Source organism: Triticum dicoccoides, chromosome 4B, assembly GCF_002162155.2.
Source record: "Triticum dicoccoides isolate Atlit2015 ecotype Zavitan chromosome 4B, WEW_v2.0, whole genome shotgun sequence".
Lineage (NCBI taxonomy): Eukaryota > Viridiplantae > Streptophyta > Magnoliopsida > Poales > Poaceae > Triticum > Triticum dicoccoides.
The window spans coordinates 391861119-391885203 of NC_041387.1; the positions used below are offsets into that span (position 1 = coordinate 391861119).

Sequence of the window (24085 nt, forward strand, 5' to 3'; positions counted from 1 at the left end):
TAGCTACTTCGGCCTGATCAAGCGGATGGTGAATGTCTGTCCGCGGCTTGAATTGATCAAGCGATCCATCTGCATTGAGGGTGCCCGCCGGGCCTTTGCCCGCGCGAAGGTGCATTGGGGCAAGCTGGATGCGGAGAAGCTGGTGAAGGACGGGCCGCCGGAGGGCAAGGCGCATCGTCATCCCGAGAAGTACTATGATGGCGTTATGAAGGGTGCTCGTCTCGTGGCCGATGAATGTACCAAGGACAAGATCTTTGACTAAATGTACCTCTGCCACTGTTGTAATTTAAAGACGAAGTTACTCATGCTATGTAGCACTGTTGGATTTAAAATATTACCTTCTGTGTGGCTGTTTATAAAATTCTAAAAGTAGGCCAGTCGTCGGCTTCCGCCCCCACGTAACTAGTACCGGGGTGTTCCTGGAACAACCTGGATACTCTTTATCCAAATTTTTGGTCCCTTAAGGAGGTATCCGGCGCAACGAACAAGGCAATTGGACTATACGGCTTTATAACTTTCACTTAGCCATAGAAGTCTATAATTTTAAATTTCAGTGAAGCCACTAGAATTCGGAGGGCCGAATTGGGGCGCTATATACGCCTAAATCGGACAAGGCCGATTCATTGCCTAAAGCGGAAAAAATCTTTAAGGATTTTAAGACCTCTCGAACAGCGACCAGCTCTCGCCGCATCATGCCGGTCAGTTTTCGGCTTTCTCTACTGAGGTGCTCGTCCGGAAGAACCGGGACACAATCGCAGTAGTTCTCCCTGCGCTACCTTAGCCGATATAACGGAACGTAAGGTACCAAAACAAGGGAGCCGGGCTAACCCAACTGTGGACCCAAGACATGATTCAGAGCTGATGCATATAGTGCTATAAGTTCGGGGTACCGCACTGCTTAAAGTGTTCGGACTTTATTTGTCGTAGTACGGGGCACCATAAGAAGCCCCTGGCAAACGGACCGTGTCGGTGTCAAAACCGGTGGATCTCGGGTAGGGGGTCCCGAATTGTGCATCTAGGCGGATGGTAACAGAAGACAAGGGACACGATGTTTTACCCAGGTTCGGGCCCTCTTGATGGAGGTAAAACCCTACGTCCTGCTTGATTAATATTGATGACGTGTGTTACAAGAGTGGATCTACCATGAGATCAAGGAGGCTAAACCCTAGAAGCTAGCCTATGGTATGATTGTTGTTCATCCTATGGACTAAAGCCATCCGGTTTATATAGACACTGGAGAGGGCTAGGGTTACACAGAGTCGGTTACAATGGTAGGAAATCTACATATCCGTATCGCCAAGCTTGCCTTCCACGCCAAGGAAAGTCCCATCCGGACACGGGACGAAGTCTTCAATCTTGTATCTTCATAGTCTTGGAGTCCGGCCGATCATCATAGTTCGGCTATCCGGACACCCCCTAGTCCGGAACTCCCTCAGTAGCCCCTGAACCAGGCTTCAATGACGACGAGTCCGGCGCGCATGTTGTCTTCGGCATTGCAAGGCGGGTTCTTCCTCCGAATAATTTATAGAAGATTGTGAACACCAGGATAGTGTCCGGCTCTGCAAAAATAAATTCCACGAACCACCATAGAGAGAATAATATTACACAAGTTCAATTTGCTGACGTATTTTGTGGCGTGATGTCACACCATTACCAAGCCTTTACTCGAATTGTTTTTATGGTTCCACCTCCGTGCGTTTAGCGAGGCGGTTTCCTTGGCACTTCTTGTCGAAGCAGAGATCGTGTTCCCCTTATTCCGGGATTCCCATAAATACGGACGTGGGTAACCCAACCGCGCCCGTTGCCACGCCCCCTCCATCGAAGGCGGGTTCCAAACGGTCACGGGGACGGCTCTTGGTATTCTCCCTCTTTATAATGAGACCAAGGCCCGTTCTTTTCCTTTAATCCTCTATCGAATCCGCCCCTCGCTCCGAGTTCCAACACCCAGGGCTCCATATTTGGGTACCTTCGATCTTCGACAATGTCCGGCCCCGACCTACGAGGCCGGTGGATGCCCTCCTCCATCACGGAAGAGGACCTGCTAAAGCTAAGAGACGCCAGGTACTTAACCTATGAGATTTCGCATAGGTTTCCTGCCCGAGGGCAAGTTATTCCTACTCCCGAGCTTGGCGAGAGCGTCGTGTTCGTGTCTCACCTCCGTCGGGGTTTAGGCTTCCCGACGGATCCCTTCGTGAGGGGGCTCATGTTTTACTATCGGTTGGAATTCCATGACTTGGCTCTGGAGTCTATCCTCCACATATCATCATTCATTGTCGTCTGCGAAGCCTTCCTCCGCACTACCCCTCACTTCGGCTTGTGGCTCAAAACCTTCAACATGGAGCCGAAGATGATTGAGGGGCGTCAGGCAGAGTGCGGCGGGGCGGTTATAAGTAAGAGGGCCGATGCTCCATGGCCCGAGGGCTCTTTTCAGGAGGAGCTCTGCTTGTGGCAACAGGAGTGGTTCTATATCACGGCTCCCAGGGGCAGCAGGCAGAGGCTGCCGCCCGTCTTCCGCTCGGGCCCTCCACAGCGGCTGACGTCATGGGTCAACAAGGGGCGTGACTGGGGGCCGTCCAAGGATGTTCCCCTGTTGCAGGACAGGATTCGAGGCCTCCAAGAAAGGGAGATCAATCTGGCCGTGGTGGTATAGGTTATGTTGATCCGGCGCCTACTGCCCTGCAAACGTCGCCTCCTCCGCCTGTGGGAATTTAATCCGGAGGGGCCACGAGCTCTTCAACACTTCATGGGTTTTACACCCGCGGAGATGTATGAACTGTTCTTCGGATCGCAAGAGATGCGTCCGGAATTGACCGAGGATGCTGGCCTAAGCTGCAATCGCCCGGATACTCAAGTAAGTAGCCCTGCGTCTGGACACATCGTTCATTTATTTACTGTGGGTTTGCCTTTTAACCAGCTATCCCTTGGACAAGAGTGGATAGCGCAAGCAAAACTGATACGGTGTCCGGGCCCCCTCCCTGAGACCACGCAGGATCCCGTGTTAATCAAAATGTTAGAGGTTGCACCTTCGGAGGAGGGCGAAGAAGGGCACAGGGGATCTACCACCTCAGCCATGGAGTCTTTCAGTAAGGGAGGAATCGAGAGTCCCTCCTTCCAGGGGGAGAAGAGGACCGCTTCCGAAGACCCGGAGGCCAAGGCCTCAAAGCGGGGAAAGAAATCTGTACCGGAAGGTCCCGGGCCAGGAAGAGCCCTGGCCTAACTGTCTCCTCGGAGGAATCAGCCCTCTAGCGAGCCGTAAGTAAAAGGGGGAATTTTGTAATAGTGGACATCCCTGTTTAATTTCTAAGGGTAACCGAAGTTTTCACCTTGTAGTTCGGATCTCAGCCCATCTCAGCACAGCTCATCTTCGGGAGACCTTCGTCCGGAGATGATGGAGAGCGAAACGCCTCCATCTTCCGCCCCATCATGCGGGGCGGACGACCCTGAGGTGTCGTCGCAGAGGGTCTCCCTGAGTCCGGCGGGGCCAGAGAGTTCGGCACCCATTGGAGTACGGCCGGTGGAGCTGCAGGATTTGCTTAAGAGGGCGTCCATCTCAGAAGATCACCGCACATTAATGGGTATGGTGATTGAGAGGATCTCGTCCGCCGAAAGCGGGTTGTGTGAGGCCGTCGGAAGTTTGCTGACGGGATTTGAGGTACGCGAAAAAAGACATACCTTTTGACAGTTTTGCACATGAAGTGCGCCCTGTATAGATAGTAGCCCCTAAGACTTGGTATGCTGTCGAAAGCGGCAGCGTGCCAAGGATCATAATCTCAGTTATAGATTGTCGCCTTTCCTATGCAGGTGGCGGAACATTCGGTGTCCAGCCGGACTGATGGATTTGCCGAGCTGAAGAGGCAACTCGACGTTGCGGATGCGGACATCTCGCTGGTCAATAAACGACTCGATGAGTCACAAGGTATGTGGTTGCTCTGAGGTCGCCTAGTAAGGGAGCTAATGCCCATTCCTTACAATTTGTATTCCTGATGCAGATAGTGCTGCTGCTGTGGAAGGCCTTCGAGCAGAACTTTCTCGGGCCAAGGAGCAAGCCAGAAAAAGCGAGGCGGCTGCCTCGAAGGCAGCGGAACAGCTAGAAGCCGAGAAGGCTGCTCACTGCCGAAGCAGGGAGGAGATGGCCGGAATGGCCGTGAAATTAAAAGATGCTACCGACTGCTATGAGGTTCTTGAAAGAAAATGCCGAGCGAAGCAAGAGGACCTGAAGAAGGCCGCCGCCGAAGCCAAGGATGCCCGTAGTGCGATGCGGGCTATGAAGGAAGAACTGCGTCAGGCCGGAGATATTGCGGCTGGAAAGCCCTTTCTGCTGCGTAGGAAGTTCATGGATCCGAAGTATGCTCAGTTGGGCCAATTGTGTGGTGCAGAGGATCCTTATCTAGATTTGGCGGTGAGTGCGGCGGACGTGGTCGTGCACTTTCGAAGCCAGAAGGATCACGAAATGGAAGAGCATTTCTGGTCTCAATTCCATAGTCCGGAGCGTCCACTTCCGTTGAGTGATCGGCTGGTTGAGTGGGCTGAGCTGAATAGATTATCCGGACTTGCCATGACGGATGTAGTCGCTCATCTATGGCCGAAAGGGCCCAAGCCGAAGAGTTATTTTGGCTTGTTGCAACAATTCCTAGGGGCGGTGCCACGTATTGGGGCGATGAAGCGGTCGGCATGCATAGAAGGTGTACAGATGGCTCTCGCCCGTGGTAAGACATACTGGGCGGAGATGGATGCCACCGCTGTTGCATCCCAGGGTTCGGACAGAAGCTGATTCCCCACCGAGCACTATTTTGAGGAAGTCCTGCAGGGCGCTCGTTTAATAGAGTCGCAGTGCTCGAAAGATGTTATGTTTGAATAACATGTATGATTTCTGAGATCAAGTTTATAATGCAATAGCTTTTTATACTTGTGCGTTCAAGTATTGAACTATCTCCTGTGCGGCCGTATATGTATGAATAACCTGAAAGATGCAGTCTTTGGCTTCAGCCCCCACGCACATGGTGCGGGGGTGTTTGCAAAAAGAAAAGCGCTTTTTCACACTTAATCCAACGTCTTGGTCCTTTTAGGGAGGTGATAGCGTAGCAAACTAGGCAACCGGACTATAATACTTTATCACTTTCACTTAGCCATAGGAGCTTGAATGTGGAGCTACTATATAGCCCCTACCGGCACCGCTCTTCTCCGAACTTCAGGGCGCGTATGTGCCTGACCGGGAAGCGGTCCTTCGTCAAAGCGGAGGAATTCTAAACATTCCAATGGTCGATCGAGTGGTTGACCAGTCTCTCGCTATATCATGACAGTCAGTTTTCGGCTTTCTCTACTGAGGTGCTCGCCCGGCCGAACCGGGGCACAATCGCAGTAGTTCTCCTGGTGCCGCATTAGCAGATGATACGGAACGTAAGGCAGCAAAACACAGGAGCCGGGCAAACCCAACATTTGACAAAAGACATGATTCGGAGCTGATGCATATAAGGCCTAACTCGAGACGCCGAACACTCCCTGAGGTGTTCGGTCTTTATGATACCGGGCAGAACAATGCCCTAAGCCCCTTGTGTCCAGGTACAGGTGGGAACTTCTGACACGGCCGATGCCAAAAAGCCAGCCTCCGCCTCGGCTATGGTGGGGAACCGGGGGATGTGTATCAACAAGAGACAGTAAGAAAGGTTTACACAGGGTCTTAATCTGAAAAGAATCCTTGCAACGGGTCCCTGCTGCACGTCTGCGCCTGTGTCTCCGTTGTGCTGTATCCTGGACGGGTGTAGAGCGTGCTTCATCTGAAAAAGAGAAGGACTTAGTTTCCAAGAAATATCGTGCAGAAGTTGTATTAAAATAGAATAAAATGAGGAAAGTTGAGCTTTATTGGCTCTCATCATTTATACACGTGGCCCCTTATGAAGGGGGTATGCGGCTGGGAAGCCCCTTGTTTAGTTACGCCGGACTCGCCTAACCATGTCCGAGGTCTGAATGACCTATTTTTAGGGGCTTTGACCTGCAAGGTCTGATTAGTGTGTGGCTGTTGAAGCAGTCTCACATTCTCCGTGGTCGAGGAACACTCGGAGTTACTTTTTAATGAAATTATGCCACATTGACCGGGCATTCTTAAGCGTAAAAAACGCGTAATGTGGTATTGCATTAGGGCTGGCGATAGCTGCGCGCCCCAATAGTGCTTAAGGGCTACTGTTTGAATGGGGCGATGGAGAGTGAGCTTTTCACGACGGAGGTTGTCGGATGAACCAAACACAACCTCTGGTGTTACAGAGCCTGTATAATTGGCTTAAAGGCCTGGCGTCACTTCTTTGAAGGAAGTGCTGCTACGGCGAATTTTGGTAGGGTCTATCCCCATTCTGCGGGCGGTGTCCTGGTATTGCAGGTGTCGCGCTGTCTTTTCGTGTTATCACATGAAGTGAGTTCACTGTTTTGACTTCTAGTGGGAAAGTCTTTTGTTTTCCGGAGTGCTGCTTTTGGGTTTCGTCACTTTCGCTTGGTGTGTCGAGCCCCTTGTGTTCGGCATTAAGTCGGCCGGACTGTTTGAAGACCCAACAATCTCTGTGGGTATGGTTTGCAGGCTTCCCGGAGGTACCATGTATTTGACATAGTCTGTCCAGAATCTTGTTTAGGTTGGATAGCTCGTCACTGTTGTCCTTGAGGGGCAGTGTTTTGTTGTTCGGCCGAGAGCTTTTGAATCCGGCGTTGACCGCCGTACTATTCGGGCCATTTTCCTTATTTCGGCGCTGATCTTTTCTGCGTCGTGATTTCCCATTTCCATCCCTAACTTCGGATGTACTCGGGTCGCTGGTGCTGCATCTAGCCAGCCAGCTGTCTTCCCCCGCGCAAAAGCGGGTCATGAGGCTTGTTAGTGCAGCCATTGTTCTTGGTTTTTCCTGGCCGAGCTGTCTGGCAAGCCATTCGTCTCGGACGTTGTGTTTAAAGGCTGCTAAGGGTTCAGCATCCAGACAGTCTACTATTTGGTTCTTTTTAGTGAGGAACCTATTCCAGAATTTGCGTGCTGACTCTCCGGGCTGTTGAGTTATGTGACTTAAATCGTCTGCATCCGGAGGGCGAACATAGGTCCCCTGAAAGTTTGCTCGAAACGCATCCTCAAGCTCTTCCCAACTTCCAATGGTATTTTCTAGGAGGCTTTTAAGCCAATGCCGAGCTGGCCCTTTGAGCTTGAGGGGTAGGTATTTTATGGCATGGAGATCGTCTCCTCTGGCCATATGTATGTGTAGGATGTAATCCTCAATCCAGACTCTGGGGTCTGTTGTTCCGTCATATGCTTCTATGTTTACGGGTTTGAATCCCGCTGGAAATCCATGATCCAGTACCTCGTCGGTGAAACATAGTGGGTGTGCGGCGCCCCTGTATTTGGGTGTGTCGTTGTCTTCGAATGCTCGGCGGGTTATGTTGCTTCCTGGAGTCTTCTTTTTTGGCCCATAAATAGATCTGACTGGGTCGTCCTTTTTTTGAGGATCTTTATGCTGATCGTGTGCCGGCTTATGTGCGGCGCCCCTTGTTGCTCTTGGCCTGTCATCTGGTCGTCTATCCGGCCAGGCGGCTTCTTTCTTTTTTGACTGCGGGGGCTCTAAGGCCTCCTCGTCAAATTCGGGCAACAGCTTGCGCTTCGGGTAGCTCTTTGTCTGGTGACTAGCGCCATGTTTATCTGTGCTGTTGAGTACTTTGCTCCATCTCATTCTGAGTGCGTCCTCCGCTGTTTTGAGCTTCCGCTTTTGCTTCTTCAAACTTCTTGCAGTGGCGACGAGCCTTTTATGAAGATTCATATGCTCTGGTGATGTGAGATCATCTTCGCTGGGGATGGGTTGCTTGTCCAGTTCATGTCCGGCTGGCTGCTTGCTGACATGTGCGTCGTCCACTGCTTCGCCCTACTCGAGGGCCGGGTCCGTATGGGTGCCGTTTTTATCGATGCCGGTCTCCGGGCGGCGCTTGCGTCGCCGCTTTGGTTATTTGTTGGGGGAGTTGTCCTTCGCCACGTCCCGTTTTCCTCATTATCGCTTCCTTTTGGTCTATCCACCATGTATACGTCATGAGTTGGGGTGGCTTTCCCGTGCCCGGTAGGCGCTGGTTCTTGGTCGTCTCCGGCATCGTCATCCATACTGTCGATGTCTTCGGAGTCATAGTTTAGCATGTCGGTTAGATCATCGACAGCGGCTACCAAGTGGGTGGTGGGTGGGCTTTGAATTTCTTCGTCGTCCGCATCCCAACCATCCTGACCGCAGTCCGGCCAGGGCTCTCCTGATAATGAGAGATCCTTTAGCGACCTCAAGATGTCGCCGAAAGGTGAGAGTTGAAAGATGTCCGCTGCGGTGAACTCCATGATCGGCGCCCAATCGGATTCGATCGGAGGGGGCGCGGGAGGTTCGGAGTCCGGCAAGGAGTCCGGCGCCTCGGAGTCATGAGCTTTATGAGGGACAAGGTCAGTGTTCGGCTCTATCGCCGTAGAGGTTGCAGCCCCCGAGGCGGTGTCTAGCCATCCGTCCTCGATCTGCGCAGCTGGCTCCGAATTGAAGATCGGAGCGGGTTCGAGTGCGGCCTCCAGGGTATTGTCCGGCTGCAGAGCTTAATCATGCTCGCCGTGACAGTGCGGCACGCTCGGCTGTGGCTCGAATCCATCGAGGATCAAGTCCCCGCGGATGTCAGCCGTGAAGTTCAAACTTCCAAATCTGACCTGATGGCCAGGGGCGTAGCTTTCGATCTGCTCCAGATGACCAAGCGAATTGGCCCGCAGTGCAGAGCCGCCGAATACGAAGATCTGTCCGGGGAGAAAGGTCTCACCCTGGACTGCGTCGTTGATGATGGTCGAAGAAGACATCGAGCCTATCGGTGACGACACAGAGGAACTCTCAATGAAAGCACCAATGTCGGTGTCAAAACCAGCGGATCTCGGGTAGGGGGTCCCGAACTGTGCGTCTAGGCGGATGGTAACAGGAGACAAGGGACACGATGTTTTACCCAGGTTCGGGCCCTCTTGATGGAGGTAAAACCCTACATCCTGCTCGATTAATATTGATGATGTGTGTTACAAGAGTGGATCTACCACGAGATCAAGGAGGCTAAACCCTAGAAGCTAGCCTATGGTATGATTGTTGTTCGTCCTATGGACTAAAGCCATCCGGTTTATATAGACACCGGAGAGGGCTAGGGTTACACAGAGTCGGTTACAATGGTAGGAAATCTACATATCTGTATCGCCAAGCTTGCCTTCCACGCCAAGGAAAGTCCCATCCGGACACGGGACGAAGTCTTCAATCTTGTATCTTCATAGTCTTGGAGTCCGGCCGATCATGATAGTTCGGCTATCCGGACACCCCCTAGTCCGGAACTCCCTCAGACCATACCAAGGTGTACGGTTGCAATATCAAAGAAACATTTGTAAGAACAAAATGCTCAAATAAGAATAATAAGCTAACGTTGTATATGATCTCCCATTGATGAATAATACGTTTAAGCGTATGTTCACAATGAATGCATTAAGCGGAGGTAAATAGGACTATTTGACATGTCCTATCCAGGGGCAGGCCGCGTACAGATAGATAAAAAAGGTATAACGATCGTAAATAGATTCCACCTGGGTATTTCCTTCTATGCGCAAAGCCTGTTGCCTCCTTGGTTTTCTCCCCTGTATAAGTCCGACAATCCGGCTCTTCTAAAGGGGCTGCCCTAAAGCAATGTCCTGAAAAATAAAAAGGGAGATTTATGAAGGTGTGCTGTGGTGATACCGCACTGTTGACTCAGTCATTGCTGCGCCTCCGCCTGTGCCCATGGTATTTTGAGTGCGTAATTGTGTGCGCGTGGCACGAATGCTGCTTTGATGGGGCTTGAGCGGAGGCCGGACTGCTAGTCGCGCTCTTGGCGTGCCTGATGATCCTGTTGCGGGGTGCTCTGGACTCGCTTGACGGTGCTCGAAGTTGTTGGCGCCGGATTGGTTTGTCGGAGGAGGCCGCATTGTACTTCCGCCGTGAGGGCTGCAGTATGCTCTTCTGTTCGGAGAGAGTGGTCCATGTTTTCGTTGACAGTTATGACCCCGCGCGGTCCTGGCATCTTGAGCTTGAGGTATGCGTAATGTGGTACCGCATTGAATCTAGCGAATGCGGTTCGTCCCAGCAGTGCGTGATAACCACTGCGGAAGGGGACGATATTGAAGGTTAACTCTTCGCTTCGGAAGTTATCCGGAGATCTGAAGACCACTTCCAATGTTATAGAGCCCGTACAACGGGCCTCTACCCTAGGAATTACACCTTTAAAGGTGGTTTTGGTGGGCTTGATCCTTGAAGGGTCAATGCCCATTTTGCGCACTGTGTCCTGATAAAGCAGGTTCAGGCTGCTGCCGCCGTCCATGAGGACTCGCGTGAGGTGGAATCCATCGATGATTGGGTCTAGGACCAATGCGGCTGAGCCGCCGTGACAGATGCTAGTAGGGTGATCCCTACGATCAAAGGTGATCGGGCAAGCTGGCCATGGGTTGAATTTGGGGGCGATTGGTTCCATCGCATAGACGTCTCGTAGTGCCCGCTTCCGTTCCCGGTGGGGGATGTGAGTGGCGTAGATCATGTTGACCATTTTCACCTGGGGGGGATTTCTTTTGTCCCCCTATGTTCGGACGCCGGGGCTCCTCATCATCGTCGCTATGCAGCCCCTTGTCCTTGTTTTCGGTGTTTATTTTACCGGTCTGTTTGAACAACCAGCAGTCTCTATTGGTGTAGTTGGATGGCTTGTCTGGGGTGCCATGAATTTGGCACGAGCGTTCCAGTATGCGGTCCAGACTGGACGGTCCTTGATTGTTTCTTTTGAACGGCTTCTTCCGCTGACCAGATTTGGATCCACTGAATCCGGCGTTGACTGTCGTGTCTTCGGTGTTGTCGTCGTTGTTCCGTCACTTGTGTCTGTTGCGTCGTGGCTTGCCGTTATTGTCACGGACGTCCGAAGTGCCAGAGTGTGGCGTGGTGCTGCTGCGAGCCAACCAGCTGTCCTCACCCGCGCAAAAGCGTGTCATAAGTGTCGTGAGGGCTGCGATGGACTTGGGTTTTTCCTGGCCGAGGTGTTGGGCGAGCCACTTGTCACGGATATTGTGCTTAAAAGCCGCCAGGGCTTCGGCGTCCGGACAGTCGACTATTTGGTTCTTTTTAGTTAGGAACCGAGTCCAGAATTTCCTGGCTGACTCTTCGGGCTGTTGAGTAATGTGACTCAAGTCATCCGCATCCGATGGTCGCACGTATGTGCCTTGGAAGTTGTCGAGGAATGCGTCTTCCAGGTTTTCCCAACTGCCAATGGAATTTGCTAGCAGGCTGTTTAGCCAGTGTCGGGCTGGTCCTTTGAGCTTAAGGGGGAGATACTTGATGGCATGTAGATCGTCTCCGCGGATCATGTGAATGTGGAGAAGGAAATCTTCTATCCATACTGCGGGGTAAGTTGTGCCATCGTATGATTCGATGTTTACGCGTTTGAACCCTTCTGGAAATTCATGATCCATCACTTCGTCAGTGAAGCAGAGGGGGTGCACGGCGCCTCTGTGTCGGGCTATGTGGCTACGTAGTTCAAATTGGTCTGGGTTGCTGTGTTCGTCCCGGCCGAACTTGTTGATGATGTATCCAGCGTGGCGGTCATTGTCACACGCTCGGGCGCACCCCGTGATCCATAGATCGATCTTGGCTATCCTGCTTTGTTTTCCAGTATATCTTGCAGGTCTTGCCTGTTGCCCCGGGCCGTAGTGTATTGGCGTGGGGGCGCGGGCTGGTATTCGGGCTGATATCCCGTTTTGTCCCGGCCACGGGGTGGCCGGTCAGCCGTTTGGCGCTCGAGTCCGTATTCCTCGGCTGCCAGGACTTCAGTCCATCTATCTGTGAGAAGGTCTTGATCGGCCTGTAGTTGCTGCTGCTTCTTCTTCAGGCTCCTCGTAGTGGCCATAAGCCGGTGCTTGAAGCGCTCCTGCTCCACGGGATCCTCAGGCACGCCGAACTCGTCGTCGCCAGGCTAATCTCGTCTTTGGAGGGGGCATGTAGTTGTCCTCCTACGGATAACCGTTGGTTGCCTGTTTGTCTGGGCTGACCTGCTCATCATCCTGCTCATCCTGCTCGAAGGCGGGCTGATTAGGGTTGTATTCCTCTTCGGCACCATCCGGATTGTTTTCGTCTCCTGGGCCGGTATTGCTATGACGGGGCTTGGAGCGGCGCCGACGACGCCCATGTTTTGTTTTTCTCCCTGAGGGGTTATCCTCTGTTGCCTCATCACCATTGGTTCCCTTCGAAGTGTCCACCATATATATATATATCATATGAGGAGGTGGTTGTCCACCGCCCTGTGAGCGGCGGTTCCTGTACTTCTCCCGCATCGTCGTCCATACCGTCGATGTCTTCAGAGTCAAAGTTAAGCACATCGGTTAGATCATCAATCGTGGCAATGAAGTGGGTGGTGGGTGGGCAGCGAATTCCTTCGTCGCCTGCTTCCCACTCAAGCCGGACATAGTTCGACCAAGAGCCTCCTAACAAAGAGAGAGACTTTAATGAGTTCAGCATGTCGCCAAAGGGCGAGTGCTGGAAGATGTCCACGGCGGTAAACTCCATCACCGGAGCCCATCCTGGCTCGGCTGGCTCGAGAGTGCGCGGACTGGAACCAACAATCGGATACGAGTCCGGGGGTCCGGAATCACAGGCTTCCACAGAGGTGAGGCCTGTGTTCGGCTCCATCGTTGATGAGTGTGAGGCCTGCGAGACGGGGTCCACCCCTCCATCCTTAGGCAACACAGCCTGCACCGGATTTACGTCCGGGGCTACTGCAGGGGTGATATCCCGAGCATTGTCCGATAGCAGGTCTAAGCCGTGCTCGTCGTGACTGTCCGGTGCTCCTGGCCTAGGCCCGAATCCATCGAAGATCAAGTCTCCACGAATGTCGGCCGTATAATTCAAGTTTCCGAACCTGACCTGGTGGCCAGGGGCGTAGCTGTCGATCTGCTCCAGATGGCCAAGTGAATTGGCCCGCAGTGCGAAGCCGCCGAACACGAAGATCTATCTGGGGAGAAAGGTCTCGCCCTGGACCGTGTCGTTGGTGATGATTGAAGGAGCCATCGAGCCTTGCAGCGACGCCACAGAGGAACTCTCAATGAAAGCACCAATGTCGGTATCAAAACCGGCGGATCTCGGGTAGGGGTCCCGATCTGTGCGTCTTAGGCTGATGGTAACAGGAAGCGAGGGACACAATGTTTACCCAGGTTCGGGCCCTCTCGATGGAGGTAAAACCCTACTTCCTGCTTGATTAATATTGAAGATACGAGTAGTACAAGAGTAGATCTACCACGAGATCGTAGAGGCTAAACCCTAAAAGCTAGCCTATGATGATTATGATTGTAATTGTGATCGGCCTTCTAAGGACCAACCTCTCCGGTTTATATAAACACCGGAGAGGGCTAGGGTTTACATGGAGTCGGTTACAAGGAAGGAAACACAATATTCGGATCGCCAAGCTTGTCTTCCACGCAAAGGAGAGTCCCATCCGGACACGGGCCGGAGTCTTGAGTCTTGTATCTTCACGCTTCAATAGTCCGGACCATGTATATAGTCCGGCTGTCCGGATACCCCCTAATCCAGGACTCCCTCAGCGGTCTCCTGAGGCTGCCTCCAGAGGCCCCTCGTGGGGGTGGACTAGTCAAGAGCAGCTCGGTAGAGTCGCGCGGCCCTGCTTCTTCACGTGGGTGACGTGCACGACGACAAACGACGCCAAAGGACGCACGAGCAGGCGTTCATATGGAGGCTTTCCTCTTTTGTGCTAAGGGAGCAAGGCCAGCACATCGGTTCCCAAAGCAACCCCCAAAGGTTGCCCGAACGGTGCAAGAAGACCGAATTTACGGGTACGCCAGGGCGGAGGTCATCACCGAGCGCGCCGGCGCATCATGGATGGAAGCTTTGTAGGCGACTTTAGTCAGGATTGACTGCGCCCATGTCCCCATTCAAACTGTCGTTGTGTGGCAACCCTTCCCACGAGTGTTTTTGGGGGAAGAGGACCAAGGTGAGTATAAAAGGAGGGCAGGGTGCTGTCGTAGAGGGGGTCGACCATTCTCTCCCCACACAACCCTTGTACTCTCATTCTCCTCGCGAGAGCAACCAAACCACAAAGCAGGAGTGGAGTTTTACACCGCAAGGTGGCCCGAACCTGTGTAACTACTGTGTCTCCGGCAACCCCCGCTCGCTCGCACTCGTCGTAGCCTCACAGTGGTTGTAGCTAGAAGAAGTAGAGTGGTAGGAACAAGCGCACCCCAGAGTTCGAACCTCTTGGGTCCCCGTAGCCCCGATTTCGGCAAATGCGTTCAATCTTGTGGTGATCCATCCCAGTGACAGAAAGTGAACGAACATGTATTGTGTTGCTGCTACTAAGTATAAAATGATTAGATTTAGTTGCATAACGGTATACATATCACAGACGTAATGCCTATGTAAGGCTATGACATGAATGATCAAAATCATAGATATAAATATTGAAATTCAATTCTTTCCCAACTATAATTTGTTCACCACAACACATTTATCTTGTTTGGAGAGATGTCTCTAGTAAAACTATGGCTCCCTGGGTCAATCTTCTTTAATTTCATATATCCATTGTTACGATTTACTTTCCTCGTTGTTCCATTTTATTATTTTGTCCTATCTAAATTCCTACCAAACCATACAATATATCCTTGTAACTAGTAGGACAAGAAGATTGACAACCTTCTTGAAACGTTGGGTGCAAGACTGTTTTGTGTTTGGTGTGTAGGTACCAAGGACTTTGGTTGCACATGAAATTCCTACTGGTTCGATAAACCTTGGTTCTCAATCGAGGAAAAATACATATTGCTAGGTTACTTCACCCTTACACTTGGGGTTTACCCAACCACTCTTACGAGAGAGCAAGGAGGAGTCTAGCTTTGTCTTGTTCTGGCATCATCTTTAGAGAGGGAGAGAGAGAATAGAGGGAGCAAAACTACTATTTATTTCTAATATACACTTCCAGCTCGAAGTAGCACCTGGTTTTCGCAAGTATCACAAAATGCTTCAAAGTATCACTACTACATTCATAGAGTGCTTTTATGTGCTTCATGTTTCATATACCAGTAGAGACTTCATGTTATAGAACTTGGCCTGTATATTCTAGTGACGAGCTTCCTCAAATGCTCTAGGTCTTCACGAGCAAGCAAGTTGGATGCACACTCCACTAGTCCATAGGAGAGCTCACATACATTCATAGCTCTAGTGCATCCTTTGCATGACAATCCCTACTCCTTACATCAACATCGATTATAAGGACTCTCCATTGCCTAATGATCAGTTGCATTGATGTAATACAATCTTCCTTTTTTACTTCTCATTAAATTCTATCACTATTCACTTGTTTTTCATTAAGTGCTAAGGTCTAGACCCACGCTCATGTATAGCATGAGTATCGAGTGGATAATGTAGAAGGGTTGTGTAGTTGTGTACTACATCGGCCTTGCCGATTTATGATAAGATTGTCACTATAAGATGAAGACTGAATAATGTTAAGTCCGTACATAATATTGACATTTTCTCTAAAACTTTGGTAATGGAAACACTGATTTGACGCATTGATTCATGAAAATAAAGAGCTTGTTTATCTATATGTTTTGTTATTTGCTTCTTATCAACTAAAGAGAATTGCTTTGAATCACATTTCTTTCGAGTTAAACTTTCATGAGACTGAATAAGATAATCATATTCTTGTTAAGGTAGCATTCACAAACAAAAATATTTCTTTTGTCATGTTCATGCCTGAGGACGAGCATGAATTAAGCTTGGGAACATGCATTCCTTGTAACAATATGATCACACGAGTGTATTGTATCCGACAACGATAGCTGCCTTATTACCAGCTTTCATCTACCTTTACAAGGGGCCGGTGGACTTCCATCATAGGGGACTATCTTTGGAGGCAAGGCTGGTAACCTAGCTCCCCGTAGATCTGACCTACACAATTGCAATCCACATTTTGATTAATAAAGCTTAGTAGGCAGGACATATGATTTTACCCGTCCAGGAGCTTGGCCCTACGTAAAAGCATCGTGTCACCTTGTCGCCATTGAGGTTTCTTCGGACACCTCCCTTCCTTCAACCCTCTTCATGACCTCCAGTAGATCGTAAGATCTTTTTTTTAGAAATGAAGAAGGACCCCCGGCCTCTGCATCTGGACGATGCATGCTGCCATTTTATTAATTATTCACACAAGACCTTACAAATCATACGACAGTAAGATTGAAGCCACCGTCTAGGCAATAAACTGTCGCTACTCCTATCCAATTGATGAAGGGATGCTGATAGTCTGGGCCTAATACAAAACAGACCTTGCAGCCAAACCTAAACATCTAAGACCTGAGGTCCCAACCAGGACGGCTGTCGGGTATGGGCATCCACCAGTCCGGCGTGCTCCTCAACCAGGACGCCTGCTGGGTATGAAGCCGCCGGGGCCACCTGCCACCAATCCATCTTCTGAGCTGTACTGCTGCATCTACCTGCCCGGTCTAGCTGCTGCCGACGCCACCATGACACCAGACAGCGTCGACCTCCTGCGCGTGTCCATCGCCACACATCTGACGCCAAGCCTCCGCTGCTCCATGCCGCCAAGAACCTCCGCCATGAATATGTAGAAAGAAACACCGCTCCACCGAAGAAGCCAACCACTGTCCCTCAAGCCCAAGTGCATCTCCAAGGGTGCATTAATCGTTGACATAGATCCTATCAAAATAAGGAAAGATATCCAGATTCGGTTTCAAAATTTATGGCTTATCTGCACTCGGGCCCATTCCTCGCACGTCGCACGTTTGCACTCTATAGTGCTGGAATTTGGTCTATTTTGAACCAGCTCAACAACAATTTTTAGAATTCCTAATAAATCCTAGAGGTCCATTTAACCCATTCATGCAAGGCGGGGGTGGGATTAAATCATTTGGTAAATGATGTAAAAAAATCATTTGGTAATTGCTCACATTTTTTTCCAACATATAGTTCAAACTTATTTCCCTCGCAAGAAAAGAATAGTTCAAGTAGCCTGTTTAGCATAATGGGTCTACCGCATCGAAATCATACTAGGTAATATGCACGAGAATAGTACCAAGCATAATTCATATAGAAGACAAAGCTAATAACAGGTTGAAGCTGCATATGGTACCCCTACGCTTTCTTTCTTTTGCCTGACTAACCCTACTACGGGGTCCAATTTCTTGTGTGTAGCATATTCCTTTCTTAGCCAAGAAAGCCCAAACAAACAAATCCTACCCTCGCAACCTGTTTCCGCGCCATCTCACTGTAGTGTCGAACTAAATCTGGCCTTGCTGCTAGACCCACGAATTTGTCAACATATTGTATACCTTCCTTTTTCTTCTGTCCCTGATAATCTAGCTGAAGTTGCCTATATGTTAGTCTCTAGTCTCTACACCCTGACTCATGCATCCTTTGCAAAAACCCAAGGATGCCCATATGTTAGTCTCTAGTCGCTCAATATGAATATAATCCGTGTTATTAGAGCATCTCTAGCAGACCCCGCATAACGCCCCGACTAGCAAAATAACCGTCAAAATTTGGATCGGCGCGCGCTCGAACAGACCCTGCAAACGCGGCCGACCCGTAAAAGTTTTTGAGGGACGCAGCAAAATCTAACCCGCGAATACGCGGGTCCCCCCCCCCCCGGCCCGTCGGTGCCCTGCATATAGCGGGAGCGGTTGATGGGAGGACATTTCAGCCCGCGCTTTTCCCCACCTACCACCTCCCCGCTCACGTCGCCTCGCCGCCGGGCCGCCGCCCACGATTTCAGCGAAAGTAGCCGGCGGGATCACGCTGAAGGCCGCCACACGCACGAGGTTGCCCTCCGCCACCCCGCTCCTGCGTCGGCGGGCCAAAAAGTTGCAGATCTGAGGCCCTTCGTCGCGGGCGGCCCGGATTTGGCTTTTCCGGCCGCCGGTGGCTGTGCCAAGCGATGGAATGGTCGGGGAGCACCTCGCGCAGCCCCTGCAAAGTTCTATCACCGCATGCAGGTACGGGTTCGTCCTGTCGCCGCTGCCGACGGTTTTGCCGGCATGGATTCGACCGGTTGTCCGCAGGGCTCGGCGCTCGCGCAGCGGCTCTGCGGCTCGCCGATGCCGCTCATACAGTGTGACGCCTGCACGTGGACAGTGCTGCGGCTAACTTCGGGCATGCCGAAGCACCCCGAATGGGTGTTCTTCAAATGCGAAAACGACGGGGTACGTGTTGTTTTCATTCGGCTTTGGCACCGCATTCTTTGGTTCAATTGTGATAGCTCATTTCGAACATCATCATGTGTGTAGGAAGATGGATGCTCATTTTGGTTTTGGGAAGGCGAATATTGATTTATTGATTGAAAGAAACTTAATAGGCGTTCGTGCACTCCTTAGTAGAATCGAAGGCAATGAAACGGTTGTATGTACAATTAGAGGGGAAGCAACGTCTACTTCTTTAGAACCAAAAATGAGGAATGCAAAATAAAGAATCCACAGATCAACAATGAATGCATGGAGAAGATATTGCTCCAACTAATGGGAGCAATTATGAAAGTTGGAAATCTCCTAAAATGCATAATTGTGGTTCTTGTTTTTTTGGTCTTGCTATTCTAGCAAAGATTTGATGATGTCCTATGTATCCAATGTTGTTGACAAAGCAAAAAAATGCATTATGTTGTGTCAAATTGAAGTGTAAATTTAGGATTTGTGGGCGGCGGGAGCGGTGCCAGACCAGACCCCGCAAAGCCGAGCATAATCCGCGAATATCCTTTTGTACGGGTCCGTTTTATACGGGTCTGTTTTAGGGGTCTGCCTCTGTGGCCGTCCGCGCCGGCCCGTAAATCTATTTTTTCATGAATTGCAAATGCGTTTTACGGGTCAGACAGGATGGAGGGTCTGCTAGAGATGCTCTTACTCTGTAACAAAGGTGTGGGATTCCGTTGTGTCGGGTGGATCGGGCGAGAGATTCGGCCCAAATCCATCGCTGGAAGCATCATCGGCGGGCAACACGTGCGTGCGCCAGCAAGTTTCACCGGCCGACGTCATGGCGGCCTATGCCCAATCCCCGGCGCCATCACGCCGGACGTGAGAAATAACGAATCGACGATAACCACACACCCCCTTCCCGAAACCACAGAGAAGCCCTCCCTCCCTCCCTCCCTCCTCGACGGGCCATGGCCAAGCGTCACGCGCACAAGAGGACAAAACTCCGCAACCATATAAGCGGCCCCTCCCCTCTCGTCTCCAAAAGTTCGAGCCCCTCATTTCTCATACCTACAAGCTCTGCTAGCTAGTTCATCTATCGCTAGCTTCCTCATACCCATATCGCTACCAGATCTTCTTCCAAGACTGGTTAGCAGTCGAAGCTAGCTAGCTAGCTAGGGTTCGTCATCGAGCGCGAGCGCGCGATGATCATGTCCGACCCGGCCATGCTGCCGCCGGGCTTCCGGTTCCACCCGACGGACGAGGAGCTCATCCTACACTACCTCCGCAACCGCGCCGCCGAATCGCCCTGCCCCGTCTCCATCATCGCCGACGTAGATATCTACAAGTTCGACCCATGGGCCCTGCCATGTTAGTACCTGCCTGCTGCCTCCCCTCTGCACCAAGCAGATCATGATTCATTCATTCATGCTGATGATCGATTCATTTGATTCCCACTTGCGCTAGCTTAATTCTCATCTCAATAATCGTCCGTTGTTTCTCTTTGGGTCCCTTGATTAATTGCAGCCAAGGCTAGCTACGGGGACAGGGAGTGGTACTTCTTCACGCCGAGGGACCGTAAGTACCCCAACGGTGTCCGGCCGAACCGCGCCGCGGGTTCCGGCTACTGGAAGGCCACCGGCACCGACAAGCCCATCCGCTGCAGCGCCACCGGCGAGAGCGTCGGCGTCAAGAAGGCCCTCGTCTTCTACAAGGGCCGCCCGCCCAAGGGCATCAAAACCAACTGGATCATGCACGAGTACCGCCTCGCTGCCGCCGACGCACACGCCGCCAACACCTACCGCCCCATGAAGTTCCGCAACGCCTCCATGAGGGTAAGTCGCCACCACGTACGGTACAGCAATCAATCAAACATATAAACAAATTAAATCAACTGAAGTGAACACCCAAAACCCTAGTGTAGAGTATAAAACTACATATAGGAGTAGATCTTAGTATATGTCAATTCGTGTCACGACAGTTGCATGCGTGGCACCGATCGATATGCACAGTGATTTTTCCGGGAGGGTGTACGGGTTCGTGTCGTCGGCACGTCAGGTTTTGCCAAAATGGAATCGGGTTGTGCAGTGGCTCGCGAATGGACGCAAGAGCTGCTTTAGTGTGTGTGTCTCGTTTAAAGAAATGTTCTTTAGGCATACTTGGCATGGTGGCGCGAAGTCAATAGATCCGACAATGATAGGCCTGATTGATGCATACGCGTGTTAATGACTGATTCATCTTTCGCCTGGTTGATTGCAAGTTTTATTCATTTATTTCTAGATTTTTCATTAACTAAATTTAATACTACGTGTGATCCGTCTTGGCATATACTATGTATGCAGCTGGATGACTGGGTGCTGTGCCGGATCTACAAGAAGACCAGCCAAGTGTCGCCGATGGCGGTGCCGCCGCTGTCCGACCACGAGCTTGACGAGCCTTCTGGCGCTGACGCCTACCCCGTGTCGAGCGCCGGCATGATCATGCAAGGCGGCGCCAGCGGCTACCCGCTGCAGGCCGCGGCCGTCGGCACACAGAGGATGCCCAAGATCCCGTCCATATCAGAGTTGCTCAACGAGTACTCGCTGGCGCAGCTCTTCGAGGACAGCGGACACGCGCTGATGGCGCGGCACGATCAGCACGCCGCCCTCCTCGGTCACCCCATCATGAGCCAATTCCATGTGAACAGCATGCCGCAGCTTGGGCAGATGGATTCGTCAGCCTCAACGTCGGTGGCAGGCGAGGGTGCCGCCGGGAAGCGCAAGAGGCCGTCGGAGGACGGTGACCGTAACGGGTCGACGAGCCAGCCAGCGGCGGCGGTGACGGGCAAGAAGCCCAACAGTTCTTGCTTGGGTGCAACAACGTTCCAAACAGGCAACAACACCTTGCAGGGGACGTTGCTCCGTTTCTAACATGGGGATCGGATGAACTGACGGTGGATACACACTATACTACTTCAACCCCATCAGTCTGAATTATATACGACTGGCGAACTGGTGATTTGAAGAACAATTATTGGGGTCTATTGCGCAAGATAGGTCTAAATTAGACAAATTATTGGTCAATATATAGGGAAAGGGATTGTACTGCAGGTGTGTGTGTGTGTGTGTGTGTGTGTGTCGAACGACTAGCTAGGTCCATGGATCATACTAGTAGATATGGTTTGTAGTGTGTACACAATATTTTTGTCTCCAAGGCATGCAGTACAATCATGTACTTGAAGCTTACGACCGTGCTAAGAAGGGCTTGATCAGACTGAGATCGACAAACTGAAAGTCTGGAACATAAGATGTAAAACAGCGAAATATATTCTTTAATGGAACCATTAATTCATCATATCATGTTTTACTACTATTGTACTCAAGGGTTTGTATACAGAAATGTTCAGCCATAGACGAAAAGATTATCGAATCCAAGAAAAAAGAAGTAAAGAAAGGGACGAGAAAATCACAAGTACGAGCACCTGCTCCAAGAACATAATTAGTCCATTCAGAAGAAGGGGAAATAGCCAGAAAAACACATAAAGGACGGACGAAAGAAGAATATGGAACCCGGGCATTTAATAATTGGCCAAAAGCAGGCAAGTTGTGGATGGCGTTTAGCTTTCAGTTCAGGAAGCGGATGGGTGACAGCCTTTTCATCCGTCTGAAGTTTTCTTCAAATTGGCCAAGAAGCCTTTTGTCCATGTACTCCCTCGTCCGAAAATGCTCGTCATTAAAATATATGTATTTAAATGTATTTTAGTTTTAGATACATTCATTTTGATGACAAATATTTCGGGATGGAGGAAGTACAATCTTGTCCGGCCACCAAGGCATCCCAATATTGCCATGCACATCAACAAGTCCAGGAACATCCATGTCACGGATCAAACAAAAAATGGCCCATTTGGCGGCTCAGAGTGGGATCAATTAATTGATGGATGGGTGCACTTCAGTGCAGTGCAGGTCCCCTGGAGCCACAGCCAGAGGACAGCTCTAATTATTGATTTACTGTACCAGATCCATCATCAAGAATCACGATAAGACGGATGGAGGGATGATGATTCAACAAAAAGTCAAGGCGCTGGAGGACCTCATGCATGTTGAGCTTAGCTGGATTGGTGGATCTGGGTGTGGTGGTTTTCTACGGCTCTGTAGTTTTCCTGACTTAATTGGTGGAGTGAGTACTACTACTATTCTGATTTGAAATACTACTACAGTAGTACATCGAGTGTTTTAACTTTTACCAACCGGCAGAGTCCTTCCTTTGAGAGAAATAATAATTGAAAGAATAAACGGATCCCTTGGCCATGTCTCGTGTGTGTAGATTACTACTCCCTCCGTTCCTAAATATTTGTCTTTCTAAAGATTTCAACAAATGACTACATACGGGGCAAAATGAATGAATCTACACTCTAAAATATGTCTACATGTATTCGTATGTTGTGTCCATTTGAAATGTCTAGAAAGACAAATATTTGGGAACGGAGGGAGTAGCTTTTACTACCTGGTTGTTACTTTCCATAGCACCATGTACATCTAGTCATCGACTAGCGCCATGCTATTTATATTTTGACAAGGCGGAGATGCTTATCCACGGGTAAAATGTTCCATGCTGCACACGCAAGTAATGAAGTAAGTTAATGTCACACCGGCATCACCATGAGCTGATGCGGTGGACGTGTGATTCGGTGGGCCCCGCTGCCTGCTGGCACGAACCCACCTGTAAGGCAAATTGCCAAGTGTGGCACGGCTATTTAGCCAGCTGGTGCCAGTGGGCGTGTATGCGTGTGTTGACATTACTCTGAACTTTCTCACCTACTCCTGTATCTCCTCCTTCCTTGGAAAGAATCCTCTTCCCCAAGTCTCGATCTCATCCTCTTCCTCTCTTCGATCCCCACTTGAGATGATGAGTTCGTGACAGTTGGTATCAGAGCTAGGTTGTTGCCCACCCAAAATTTGATTGCCCTCACATCCTCTCGATCTGCCGTAACACCCACCACTGCGGGTGCGGTCTTGCTCCGGCGAGATCCGCGCGAAATCCCCAGCGGGGTTGGCCTGATTTTAGCGAGGGCGATGGCGCCGCCCAGCAAACCCTCCGCTGAGACGCGTCACATCATCACAGCCATGTCGGAATCCACGGGAGAGCTCAAAACCATGATGTAGGCGCTCTTGAAGCGCTTCGACGAAACCACGCTGGCGAGCGACAAGCAGCGCGAGGCCCAGATCACGTTCAACACGCAGGTCTTCGCGGATCTGGCAAACATCCGCAAGCAGCTGGACCTCACCCAAGCTGATGTCGACCAGGTTCGGCAGCAGCAGCGCGAGCTCCCACCTTCGCCGACCGCAGAGCGCCACCGGCCAAACACCACCGACCACCACGACGGCGACACCCAAGCCTCTGCGGTGACGTCGCTGGAGCACGTCCGCAGATCGCGTCGTCAAGGCCCCGCCGTCCGCCTCGCCAACAACGGCCCACCGCTGCTCCCCATGCGACACACTCTGTCGTACGCAGGCGTGGGGCAGACGAACACGTTCATGGCAGGCCATGACACACACACCGGGCAACGCGAGGAGTATACGGTCAAGCCGCCGAAGCACGACTTCCCGCACTTCGACGGCGACGCGCCCAGCCTCTGGATCGACCGCTGCATCACCTACTTCGACCTCTGTCGCGTCCCTCTGCACAGCTGGGTCACCACGGTGTCGCTCTACATCGACGGCCACGCTGCGCACTGGTATCAGACGTACCAACAGACACACCGATCGCAGACGTGGGAGGAGTTCACCGCGACGATCATCACCGAATTCGCCCCGGACGAATTCGAGACGGAGATGCATAAGCTGCTGCAGCTTCGCCAAACCGGCACCGTCGCGGAGTACAGGACGGTGTTCG

General features: G+C 51.1%; 1 protein-coding gene across 1 annotated transcript; it reads left to right on the forward strand.

Moving 5' to 3' along the window:
* Positions 1–19199: 19199 nt before the first annotated feature.
* Positions 19200–21544, forward strand: LOC119296277 (NAC domain-containing protein 2-like). The gene is made up of 3 exons (XM_037574677.1): positions 19200–19582; positions 19739–20046; positions 20554–21544. The coding sequence occupies exons 1-3, from the start codon at positions 19417–19419 to the stop codon at positions 21118–21120; spliced, it is 1041 nt and encodes a 346-aa protein (XP_037430574.1). The 5' UTR covers positions 19200–19416; the 3' UTR covers positions 21121–21544.
* Positions 21545–24085: the final 2541 nt, after the last annotated feature.